Source organism: Molossus molossus, unplaced genomic scaffold (genome assembly GCF_014108415.1).
Source record: "Molossus molossus isolate mMolMol1 unplaced genomic scaffold, mMolMol1.p scaffold_m16_p_9, whole genome shotgun sequence".
Lineage (NCBI taxonomy): Eukaryota > Metazoa > Chordata > Mammalia > Chiroptera > Molossidae > Molossus > Molossus molossus.
In genome coordinates, this window is record NW_023425403.1 from 103513247 (window position 1) to 103526280 (window position 13034).

The 13034-nt window shown below is 37.4% G+C and overlaps 1 protein-coding gene across 7 annotated transcripts in view; it reads left to right on the top strand.

Annotated features, from left to right (window-relative positions):
- Positions 1-13009, top strand: part of SACS (sacsin molecular chaperone) — a 49183-nt gene extending 36174 nt beyond the window's left edge. For 6 of the 7 annotated variants that reach the window (XM_036249597.1, XM_036249598.1, XM_036249601.1 and 3 more), the window contains one exon: positions 144-13000. In XM_036249597.1, the coding sequence (XP_036105490.1) occupies positions 144-11701 (11558 nt within the window). In that variant the 3' untranslated portion in view covers positions 11702-13000. Of the gene's footprint in view, positions 1-143 lie in introns of all 7 variants that reach the window. The other variant, XM_036249603.1, reaches the window with a different exon arrangement.
- The last annotated feature ends 25 nt before the right edge of the window (positions 13010-13034 follow it).

Below are 13034 nucleotides of genomic sequence, written 5' to 3' on the forward strand. Positions count from 1 at the left end.
AGTTATGCTGAATTTTTGCATTTTTACAGTGTACTTAAAACTCTCAAAATAACTTTCTGGTACTATCTAATCTGCAGGAAATAGAAAGCTAAATAAGTTATAGTAGAATTACATATTTATAACGTGTCTGTATATGGTTTCAGGAAGACCATGCACTCAACTGCAGCTTCTAAATCAAGAACGATTTGCACGTCTTATCAAGGAAGTCATGAACACACTCTGGCCTGGCAGAGACCTGGTTGTTCAGTGGTACCCACTGGATGAAGACAGAAATCATCCACCTGTTTCATGGCTTAAAATGGTTTGGAAGAATCTCTATATACATTTTTCAGAGAATTTGACTTTATTTGATGAGATGCCACTTATACCCAGAACTACACTTGAAGAAGGTCAGACATGTGTGGAGCTCATTAGACTCAGGATTCCATCAGTAGTCATTTTAGATGATGAATCTGAAGTACAGCTTCCAGAATTTTTAGCTGACATTGTACAAAAACTTGGAGGGATTGTCCTTAAAAAATTAGATGCCTCCATACAACATCCACTTATTAAAAAATACATTCATTCGCCATCACCAAGTGCTGTTTTGCAGATAATGGAGAAGATGCCATTGCAGAAACTGTGTAATCAGGTAGCCTCGCTGCTTCCAACACACAAAGATGCCCTGAGGAAGTTCCTAGCCAGCTTAACGGATAGCAGTGAAAAGGAGAAAAGAATAATTCAGGAATTAACAATATTCAAGAGAATTAACCATTCATCTGGTCAGGGGGTTTCCTCTTACACAAAACTGAAAGGTTGTAAAGTCTTGCACCATACTGCCAAGCTTCCTCCAGATCTGCGCCTCTCTGTTCCAGTGATAGACAGCAGTGATGAGGCTACTATTCTCTTGGCAAACATGTTGAAAATCGAGAAGTTAAAGACCACTACCTGCTTAAAGTTTGTTTTAAAAGACATTGAAAATGAGTTTTATTCACATGAAGAGATAACACGTCTTATGTTATGGATCCTTGAGAATCTATCCTCTCTTAAAAATGAGAATCCAAATGTGCTTGATTGGTTAATACCATTAAAATTCATTCAGGTTTCACAGGGACAAATGGTATCAGCCAGTGAACTCTTTGATCCTGATATAGAAGTACTAAAAGATCTCTTTTATAATGAAGAAGAAACCTGCTTCCCACCTTCAGTTTTTACCTCACCAGATATTCTTCACTCTTTAAGACAGATTGGTTTGAAAAACGAAGCCAGTCTCAAAGAAAAAGATGTGGTGCAAGTGGCAAAAAAAATTGAAGCCTTACAGGTCAGTGCTGGTCCAAATCAGGAGGTGCTTACAAAGAAAGCCAAAACACTCTTACTGGTCTTAAATAAGAATCACGCACTGCTGCAGTCGTCTGAGGGGAAGATGGCACTGAAGAAAATTAAGTGGGCTCCCGCCTGCAAGAAAAGGCCTCCGAATTACCCAGGCTCTTTAGTGTGGAAAGGGGATCTGTGCAGTCTCTGTGCACCACCAGATATGTGTGATGCAGCCCATGCGATTCTGGTTGGCTCAGCACTTCCTCTTGTTGAAAGTATCCATATAAACTTGGAAAAAGCTTTAGGTATCTTCACAAAACCTAGCATCAGTGCTGTCTTAAAGCACTTTAAAATTGTTGTTGATTGGTATACTTCGAAAACTTTTAGTGATGAAGACTACTACCAATTCCAACATATTTTGCTTGAAATTTATGGATTCATGCATGATCATTTAGATGAAGGGAAGGATGCTTTCAGAGCCTTAAAATTTCCATGGGTTTGGACTGGCAAAAAATTTTGTCCCCTTGCCCAAGCTGTGATAAAGCCACTCCATGATCTTGACCTTCAGCCTTATTTGCATAGTGTACCTAAAACCATGGCAAAATTCCACCAACTGTTTAAGGTCTGTGGTTCAATAGAGGAGCTGACATCAGATCATATATCCATGGTTATTCAGAAGGTGTATCTCAAAAGTGATCAAGATCTCAGTGAACAGGAAAGCAAACAAAATCTTCATCTTATGTTGACTATTATCAGATGGTTATATAGCAATCAGATTCCAGTAAGCCCCAACACACCAGTTCCTATACATCATAACAGAAACCCTTCTAAACTAATCATGAAGCCAATTCATGAATGCTGTTATTGTGACATCAAAGTTGATGACCTTAATGACTTATTGGAAGATTCAGTGGAACCAATCATTTTGGTGCATGAGGACATACCCATGAAAACTGCAGAATGGCTGAAAGTCCCATGTCTTAGTACAAGATTGATCAATCCTGAAAACATGGGATTTGAGCAGTCAGGACAAAGAGAGCCACTTACTGTAAGAATTAAAAATATTCTGGAAGAATATCCTTCAGTTTCAGATATTTTTAAAGAACTACTTCAAAATGCTGATGATGCAAATGCAACAGAATGCAGTTTCATGATTGATATGAGAAGAAATATGGACATTAGAGAGAATCTCCTGGACCCAGGGATGGCAGCTTGTCATGGGCCTGCTTTGTGGTCATTCAATAATTCTGAATTCTCAGATTCAGATTTTGTGAACATAACTAGGTTAGGAGAATCTTTAAAAAGAGGAGAAGTTGACAAAGTTGGGAAATTTGGTCTTGGATTTAATTCTGTGTATCATATTACTGACATTCCCATCATTATGAGTCGAGAATTCATGATAATGTTTGATCCAAACATAAACCATATCAGTAAACACATTAAAGACAAATCTAATCCTGGGATCAAAATTAATTGGAGTAAACAACAGAAAAGACTTAGGAAATTTCCTAATCAGTTCAAACCATTTATAGACGTGTTTGGCTGTCAGTTACCCTTGACTGTAGAAACACCTTACAGCTACAGTGGAACTCTTTTCCGGCTGTCCTTCAGAACTCAGCAGGAAGCAAAAGTGAGTGAAGTTAGTAATACCTGCTATAATACAGCAGATATTTACTCTCTTGTGGATGAATTTAGTCTCTGTGGACACAGGCTTATCATTTTTACTCAGAGTGTAAACTCAATGTATTTGAAGTACTTGAAAATCGAGGAAAGCAATCCCAGCTTAGCACAAGATACAATAATAATTAAAAAAACATTCTGCTCTTCCAAAGCATTGACTGCACCTTTCATAAGTGTTTTAAAAGAAGCTGCTGAGCTCATGAAAACTTGCAGCAGCAGTAATAAAAAGCCTCCTGCTGATGCGCCAAAGTCATCTTGCATTCTTCAGATCACTGTTGAAGAATTTCACCATGTGTTCAGAAGGATTGCTGACTTACAGTCACCACTTTTTAGAGGTCCAGATGATGACCCAGCTGCTCTCTTTGAAATGGCTAAATCTGGCCAATCAAAAAAGCCATCAGATGAGTTGCCACAAAAAACAGTAGAGTGCACCACATGGCTTATATGTACCTGCATGGATACAGGAGAGGCTCTGAAGTTTTCTATGAATGAAAGTGGAAGAAGACTAGGGCTGGTTCCTTGTGGGGCAGTAGGAGTTCTGCTCTCTGAAGTCCAGGACCAGAAGTGGGCTGTGAAACCACACATTGGAGAGGTGTTTTGCTATTTACCTTTACGAATAAAAACAGGACTGCCAGTTCACATCAATGGGTGCTTTGCTGTAACTTCCAATAGAAAAGAAATCTGGAAGACAGATACAAAAGGACGATGGAATACCACCTTCATGAGACACGTTATTGTGAAAGCTTATTTAGAGGCACTCAGTGTCCTACGTGACCTGGCCACCAGTGGGGAGTTAATGGATTATACTTACTATGCTGTGTGGCCTGATCCCAATTTAGTTCATGATGATTTTTCTGTAATTTGTCAAGGATTTTATGAAGATATAGCTCATGGAAAAGGGAAAGAATTGACCAGAGTCTTCTCTGATGGATCTACATGGGTTTCCATGAAGAATGTGAGATTTCTAGATGACTCTATACTTAAAAGAAAAGATGTTGGTTCAGCAGCCTTCAAGATATTTTTGAAATACCTCAAGAAGACTGGGTCAAAAAACCTTTGTGCGGTTGAACTTCCTTCTTCAGTAAAATTGGGATTTGAAGAAGCTGGCTGCAAACAGATACTGCTTGAAAATACATTTTCAGAGAAACAGTTTTTTTCAGAAGTGTTTTTTCCAAATATTCAAGAAATTGAATCAGAACTCAGAGACCCTTTAATGAATTTTGTTCTAAATGAAAAAGTTGATGAATTCTCAGGAATTCTTCGTGTTACTCCATGTATTCCTTGCTCTTTGGAGGGACATCCTTTGGTTTTACCATCAAGATTAATTCACCCTGAAGGACGAGTTGCAAAGTTATTTGATACTAAAGATGGACGATTTCCTTATGGTTCGACTCAGGATTATCTTAATCCTATTATTTTGATTAAACTAGTTCAGTTAGGTATGGCAAAAGATGATATTTTATGGGATGACATGCTAGAACGTGCAGAGTCAATAACTGAAATTAATAAAAGTGATCATGCTGCTGCTTGTCTAAGAAGTAGTATCCTATTAAGTCTTATTGATGAAAAACTAAAAATAAGGGACCCTAGAGCAAAGGATTTTGCTGCAAAGTATCAAACAATCCCCTTCCTTCCATTTCTGACAAAACCAGCAGGTTTTTCTTTGGACTGGAAAGGTAACAGTTTTAAGCCTGAAACAATGTTTGCAGCAACTGACCTTTATACGGCTGAGCATCAAGATGTAGTTTGTCTTTTGCAGCCCATTCTAAATGAAAACTCCCATTCCTTCAGAGGTTGTGGTTCAGTGCCATTAGCTGTTAAGGAGTTTTTGGGATTACTCAGGAAGCCAACAGTTGACCTGGTTGTAAACCAATTGAAAGAAGTTGCAAAGTCAGTTAATGATGGAATCACATTATACCAAGAGAATATTACCAATGCTTGCTACAAATACCTTCATGAAGCAATGATGCAAAATGAAACCACTAAGTTATCAATTGTTGAAAAATTAAAACCCTTTAGCTTCATTCTAGTTGAGAATGTATATGTTGACTCAGAAAAAGTTGCTTTTCATTTGAATTTTGAAGCAGCACCATACCTTTATCAATTGCCTAATAAATATAAAAATAATTTCCGTGAACTTTTTGAAGGTGTGGGTGTACGACAGTCATTTACTGTTGAAGATTTTGCCCTTGTTTTGGAATCCATTGATAAAAAAAGGGGAACAAAGCAAATAACAGAAGAGAATTTTCAGCTTTGTCGGCGAATAATTAGTGAAGGAATATGGAGTCTCATTAGAGAAAAGAAACAAGAATTTTGTGAGAAAAATTATGGCAAAATATTATTGCCAGATACTAATCTCAAGCTTCTTCCTGCTCAGTCTTTATGCTACAATGACTGTCCCTGGATAAAAGTAAAGGATAGCACTGTGAAGTACTGTCATGCTGACATACCCAGGGAAGTGGCTGTAAAGCTAGGAGCAGTACCAAAGCGACATAAAGCCTTAGAAAGGTATGCATCCAACATCTGCTTCACAACGCTTGGCACGGAATTTGGACAGAAAGAAAAACTCACCAGCAGAATTAAGAGTATCCTTAATGCCTATCCTTCAGAAAAGGAAATGTTGAAAGAACTTCTTCAAAATGCTGATGATGCAAAGGCCACAGAAATCTGTTTTGTGTTTGATCCTAGACAGCATCCAGTGGATAGAATATTTGATGATAAGTGGGCCCCACTGCAGGGGCCCGCACTTTGTGTGTATAACAACCAACCTTTTACAGAAGACGATGTCAGAGGAATTCAGAATCTTGGAAAAGGCACCAAAGAAGGAAATCCTTATAAAACTGGGCAGTATGGAATAGGATTCAATTCTGTGTATCACATTACAGATTGCCCTTCTTTTATTTCTGGCAATGATATCCTGTGCATTTTTGATCCTCATGCCAGATACGCACCAGGAGCCACATCCATTAGTCCTGGACGCATGTTTAGAGATTTGGATGCAGATTTCAGGACACAGTTCTCAGATGTTCTGGATCTTTATTTGGGGACCCACTTTAAACTGGATAATTGCACAATGTTTAGATTCCCTCTTCGTAATGCAGAAATGGCAAAAGTTTCAGAAATTTCTTCAGTACCATCATCAGACAGAATGGTCCAGAATCTATTGGACAAATTGAGATCAGATGGGGCAGAACTTTTAATGTTTCTTAATCACATGGAAAAAATTTCTATTTGTGAAATAGATAAAACTAGTGGAGCTTTAAATGTGCTTTATTCTGTAAAGGGCAAAGTCACTGATGGAGACAGATTGAAAAGGAAACAATTTCATGCATCTGTAATTGACAGTGTTACTAAAAAGAGACAGCTCAAAGACATACCAGTTCAACAGATCACCTATACTATGGATACTGAGGACTCTGAAGGAAATCTTACTACATGGCTAATTTGTAATAGATCAGGTTTTTCAAGTATGGAAAAAGTATCTAAGAGTGTTATATCAGCTCACAAGAACCAAGATATTACTCTCTTCCCACGGGGTGGAGTGGCTGCCTGCATTACTCACAACTATAAAAAACCCCACAGAGCCTTCTGTTTTTTGCCGCTTTCTTTAGAGACAGGATTACCATTTCATATGAATGGCCACTTTGCTCTAGATTCGGCCAGAAGAAATCTGTGGCGTGATGATAATGGAGTTGGTGTTCGAAGTGACTGGAATAACAGCTTAATGACAGCATTAATAGCCCCTGCATATGTTGAATTACTAATCCAGTTAAAAAAGCGATACTTCCCTGGTTCTGACCCAACATTATCAGTTTTACAGAGCACTCCTATTCATGTTGTAAAGGACACTTTAAAGAAGTTTTTATCATTTTTCCCAGTTAACAGGCTTGATCTACAGCCAGATTTATATTGTCTAGTGAAAGCACTTTATAGCTGCATTCATGAAGATATGAAACGCCTTTTACCTGTTGTACGGGCTCCAAATATTGATGGCTCTGATTTGCATTCTGCAGTTCTAATTACTTGGATTAATATGTCTACTTCAAATAAAACTAGACCATTTTTTGACAATTTACTGCAGGATGAATTACAACACCTTAAAAATGCAGACTATAATATCACAACACGAAAAACAGTAGCAGAAAATGTCTATAGACTGAAACACCTACTTTTAGAAATTGGTTTCAACTTGGTTTACAACTGTGATGAAACTGCTAATCTGTACCACTGTCTTATAGATGCAGATATCCCTGTTAGTTATGTGACTCCTGCTGACGTGAGGTCTTTTTTAATGACATTTTCCTCTCCTGATACTAATTGCCATATTGGGAAGCTGCCTTGTCGTCTCCAGCAGACGAACCTAAAACTTTTTCATAGTTTAAAACTTTTAGTTGATTATTGTTTTAAGGATGCAGAGGAAAATGAGATGGAAGTGGAGGGACTTCCTCTTCTCATTACACTGGACAGTGTTTTGCAAACTTTTGATGCAAAACGACCCAAGTTTCTAACAACATACCATGAATTGATTCCATCCCGCAAAGACTTGTTCATGAATACATTGTATTTGAAATACAGTAATGTTTTATTGAACTGTGAGGTTGCAAAAGTGTTTGACATTTCCACCTTTGCTGATTTGTTGTCTTCTGTATTGCCTCGAGAATATAAGACCAAAAATTGTACAAAGTGGAAAGATAATTTTGCAAGTGAGTCCTGGCTTAAGAATGCTTGGCACTTTATCAGTGAATCTGTAAGTGTGAAAGAAGATCAAGAAGAAACAAAACCAACATTTGACATTGTTGTTGATACCCTAAAAGACTGGGCATTGCTTCCAGGAACAAAGTTTACTGTTTCAGCCAATCAGCTTGTAGTTCCTGAAGGGGATGTTCTGCTTCCTCTAAGCCTCATGCACATTGCAGTCTTTCCAAATGCCCAAAGTGATAAAGTCTTTCATGCTCTCATGAAAGCTGGCTGTATTCAGCTCGCTTTGAACAAAATATGTTCAAAAGACAGTGCATTTGTTCCTCTGCTGTCATGTCACACAGCAAACATAGAGAGCCCCACAAGCATTTTGAGGGCTGTACATTATATGGTTCAAACATCAACATTTAGAACTGAAAAACTAGTAGAAAATGACTTTGAAGCACTTTTGATGTATTTCAACTGCAATTTGAGTCACTTGATGTCCCAAGATGACATAAAAATTTTAAAGTCACTTCCATGCTACAAATCCATCAGTGGTCGTTACATGAGCATTGCCAAATTTGGAACAAGTTATGTACTTACAAAGAATATTCCTTCAGCTGAAGTGGAAAAATGGACACAATCATCATCATCTGCATTTCTTGAAGAAAAAATACACTTAAAAGAACTATATGAGGTGCTTGGTTGTGTACCTGTAGATGATCTAGAGGTGTATTTGAAACACCTCTTACCAAAAATTGAAAACCTCTCATATGATGCAAAATTAGAACATTTGATCTATCTTAAGAATAGATTATCAAATATTGAGGAATTGTCAGAGATCAAGGAACAACTTTTTGAAAAACTGGAAAGTTTACTGATAATCTATGATGCTAACAGTCGACTGAAGCAAGCAAAATATTTCTATGATAGAACTGTGAGAGTTTTTGAAGTTATGCTTCCTGAAAAATTATTTATTCCTAAGGACTTCTTTAAAAAATTGGAACAACTTATAAAACCCAAAAATCAAGTTGCATTTATGACCTCCTGGGTGGAATTCTTAAGAAATATGGGACTAAAATACATACTTTCTCAGCAGCAGTTGTTACAGTTTGCTAAGGAAATCAGTGTGAGAGCTAATACAGAAAACTGGTCTAAAGAAACACTGCAAAATACAGTTGATATTCTTCTCCATCATATATTCCAAGAACGAATGGATTTGTTATCTGGGAATTTTTTGAAAGAACTGTCTTTAATACCATTCTTATGTCCTGAGCGGGCCCCTGCTGAATTCATTAGATTTCACCCTCAATATCAAGAGGTAAATGGAACACTTCCTCTAATAAAATTCAATGGAGCACAGGTGAACCCAAAATTCAAGCAATGTGATGTGCTTCAGCTGTTATGGACCTCCTGCCCTATACTTCCAGAGAAAGCCACACCCTTGAGTATCAAAGAACAGGAAGGTAGTGACCTTGGTCCACAAGAACAGCTTGAACAAGTCTTAAGTATGCTTAATGTTAACCTGGATCCCCCTCTTGATAAGGTCATTAATAACTGCAGAAACATATGCAACATTACAACTTTGGATGAAGAAATGGTTAAAACTAGAGCAAAGGTCTTAAGGAGCATATATGAATTTCTCAGTGCAGAAAAAAGGGAGTTTCGTTTTCAGCTGCGGGGGGTTGCTTTTGTGATGGTAGAAGATGGTTGGAAACTTCTGAAGCCTGAAGAGGTAGTCATAAATCTAGAATATGAATCTGATTTTAAACCTTATTTGTACAAACTGCCTTTAGAACTTGGCACCTTTCATCAGTTATTCAAACATTTAGGTACTGAAGATATTATTTCAACTAAGCAATATGTTGAAGTGTTGAGCCGCATATTCAAAAGTTCTGAAGGAAAACAGTTAGATCCTAATGAAATGCGTACGGTTAAGAGAGTAGTTTCTGGCTTGTTCAAGAGTCTACAAAATGATTCAGTCAAGGTGAGGAGTGATCTTGAGAATGTACGTGACCTTGCTCTTTACCTTCCAAGCCAGGATGGTAGATTGGTCAAGTCCAGCATCTTAGTGTTTGATGATGCACCACATTACAAAAGTAGAATCCAGGGGAATATTGGTGTGCAGATGTTGGTTGATCTGAGCCAGTGCTATTTAGGGAAAGACCACGGATTTCATACTAAGTTGATAATGCTTTTTCCTCAAAAACTCAGACCTCGATTATTGAGCAGTATACTTGAAGAGCAGTTAGACGAAGAAACACCCAAAGTTTGTCAGTTTGGAGCCTTGTGTTCTCTTCAGGGAAGACTGCAGTTACTTTTGTCTTCTGAACAGTTTATTACAGGACTTATTAGAATTATGAAGCATGAAAATGATAATGCTTTCCTGGCCAATGAAGAAAAAGCCATAAGACTTTGCAAAGCCCTAAGAGAAGGATTGAAAGTGTCCTGTTTCGAAAAGCTTCAAACAACATTAAGAGTTAAAGGATTTAATCCTATTCCCCACAGTAGAAGTGAAACTTTTGCTTTTTTAAAGAGATTTGGTAATGCTGTCATCCTGCTCTACATACAACATTCGGACAGTAAGGACATTAATTTTCTACTAGCATTAGCAATGACACTTAAGTCAGCGACTGACAATTTGATTTCTGACACTTCATATTTAATTGCTATGCTAGGATGCAATGATATTTACAGAATCAATGAGAAACTTGATAGTTTAGGAGTGAAATATGACTCTTCGGAAACATCAAAACTTGAACTTCCAATGCCTGGCACTCCAATACCTGCTGAAATTCACTATACTCTGCTCATGGATCCAATGAATGTTTTCTACCCAGGTGAATATGTTGGGTACCTTGTTGATGCTGAAGGTGGTGATATCTATGGAACGTACCAGCCAACATATACGTATGCAATTATTGTACAAGAAGTTGAAAGAGAAGATGCTGACAATTCTAGTTTTCTAGGAAAGATCTATCAGATTGATATTGGTTATAGTGAATATAAAATAGTTAGCTCTCTTGATCTGTATAAGTTTTCAAGGCCTGAGGAAAGCTCTCAAAGCAGAGACAGTGCCCCTTCTACCCCAACCAGCCCTACAGAGTTCCTAGCGCCTGGTGTACGAAACATTCCTCCTCTTTTCTCTAGTAAAGAGGGCCACAAGACCTCATCTTCGAAACACCATTCCCCCAAAAAGCTCAAGGTGAATTCTTTACCAGAAATTTTAAAAGAAGTGACAACAGTGGTAGAGCAAGCTTGGAAGCTTCCAGAATCTGAAAGAAAAAAGATAATTAGACGGTTATATTTGAAATGGCACCCTGACAAAAATCCGGAGAATCATGACATTGCTAATGAAGTTTTTAAACATTTGCAGAATGAAATTAACAGATTAGAGAAACAGGCTTTTCTAGATCAAAATGCAGACAGAGCCTCAAGGCGGACGTTTTCAACCTCAGCATCCCGATTTCAGTCAGACAAGTATTCATTTCAAAGATTTTATACTTCATGGAATCAAGAAGCAACAAGTCATAAATCTGAAAGGCAACAACAAAATAAAGAAAAATGCCCACCTTCGGCTGGACAGACTTACTCTCAACGGTTCTTTGTCCCTCCCACTTTCAAATCAGTTGGTAATCCAGTTGAAGCACGCAGGTGGTTGAGACAAGCCAGAGCAAATTTTTCAGCTGCCAGAAATGACCTTCATAAAAATGCCAATGAATGGGTGTGCTTTAAATGTTACCTTTCTACCAAATTAGCTTTGATTGCTGCTGACTACGCTGTGAGGGGGAAGTCTGATAAAGATGTAAAGCCAACTGCACTTGCACAAAAAATAGAGGAATATAGTCAGCAGCTGGAAGGACTGACAAATGACGTCCACACATTGGAAGCTTATGGTGTAGACAGTCTGAAAACGAGATATCCCGATTTGCTTCCTTTCCCACAGATTCCGAACGACAGGTTCACTTCTGAGGTTGCTATGAGGGTGATGGAATGCACTGCCTGTATCATAATAAAACTTGAAAATTTTATACAACAAAAAGTGTGAAAGTAAAGAAAAAGTAGTTAGATCTTGAATGTGTTATAGCACAAATATGAATTGCTGTCCTTCCTTGAGCTTCATTGCCACTCATTTAGGAACTGTGAAGCACGTCGCAGATGGTTCGGGAAGACGTTTGGAGTTGTCTTGAATGTGAATATCAATAGAGGATCTTGACTGAATGAATCTAAAAGGAAATTATTTTTAAGATGGTGGTGAACTGAAAGATGCCAGATGTAGTTGAATGGCAGGGATGGCACAGTATTGAACTGCACTTTAACCAAAGTTTAGCAGCTTGTTAGAGAAGAGTCTCTGGTTAGGATGAAGTTAGTTTTATGTTTCTAACATGGTATTTTTAAGGGGCTAGTGAAACACTGGAATATCATTGATTTAAACAAATACAGGGAATTCAGTCTTGGGATTTGATCATTTATTTAATTAAGTGTATCTCTTGGATGTGCTGTTTTCTTATCAGCTGGATCTGATTATGAATTTGTTGCAATTTTACATCTTAAATATTCAGTACATTTTAAAAATGTGCCGTATTTTAATCCTGAATATTACTTGATTAGGAATAGGCAGATAGTACTTCCTAGGGTGCACTGAGTGCACTTTACATCCTTATTTTAAATGTTTTTACACCTTATGTTTACAGGTTTCCTCTTTCATGAAGATAGCATATGGAAAACTCAAAATTGCGACAGTTCTTATCACCAGATGTTAATATTGCTTCCAAGAACTGCTTGCCAAAACAGTATTTATCGACTGTTAGAACATTTGCTTTGTTTGTACGTTTTCCACAGATGACATAGTTTATGTAGTGTGGTTGAACAGGATGCAATCGTTTGTTGTCCAATGGTGCTGCAGTTAAATATTTTGTCTTTCAACGTGGAACTTAGCAGAGCCTTTTGGATTTTACTTGGAAAATACTGAAAAACTGTAAAATCATTGTGACAATATCCAGTAGTTTATAAAAGAGGAATTATCAGCTTGTATTTTCCCCATGAATGATTCAGAACTGACAGTTAATTTTTATTGTGTTTAAATGTCCTACTATAGGTATTTTAACATATTTCACAGAATGTAAATGAAAGGTAATGATAATTAGTTTATATATGTGTGTTGGCTGTCAATGATGCTAAATATAATATTTTATGCAACTAAGGGCTTAGGGAACATTAAACTTTTTTACTTTTATTGGTAATAAGGAATGTTTGCACCTCCATGGTTCTATTGCTTCTGGATGTGAAGCCATGTAATTATTTCTGCTGTTATATTAAGTGCCATAATTTTAATAAAGCAAATGTACATATGAAATCATTGTAACTGGTATTTCCTGAGA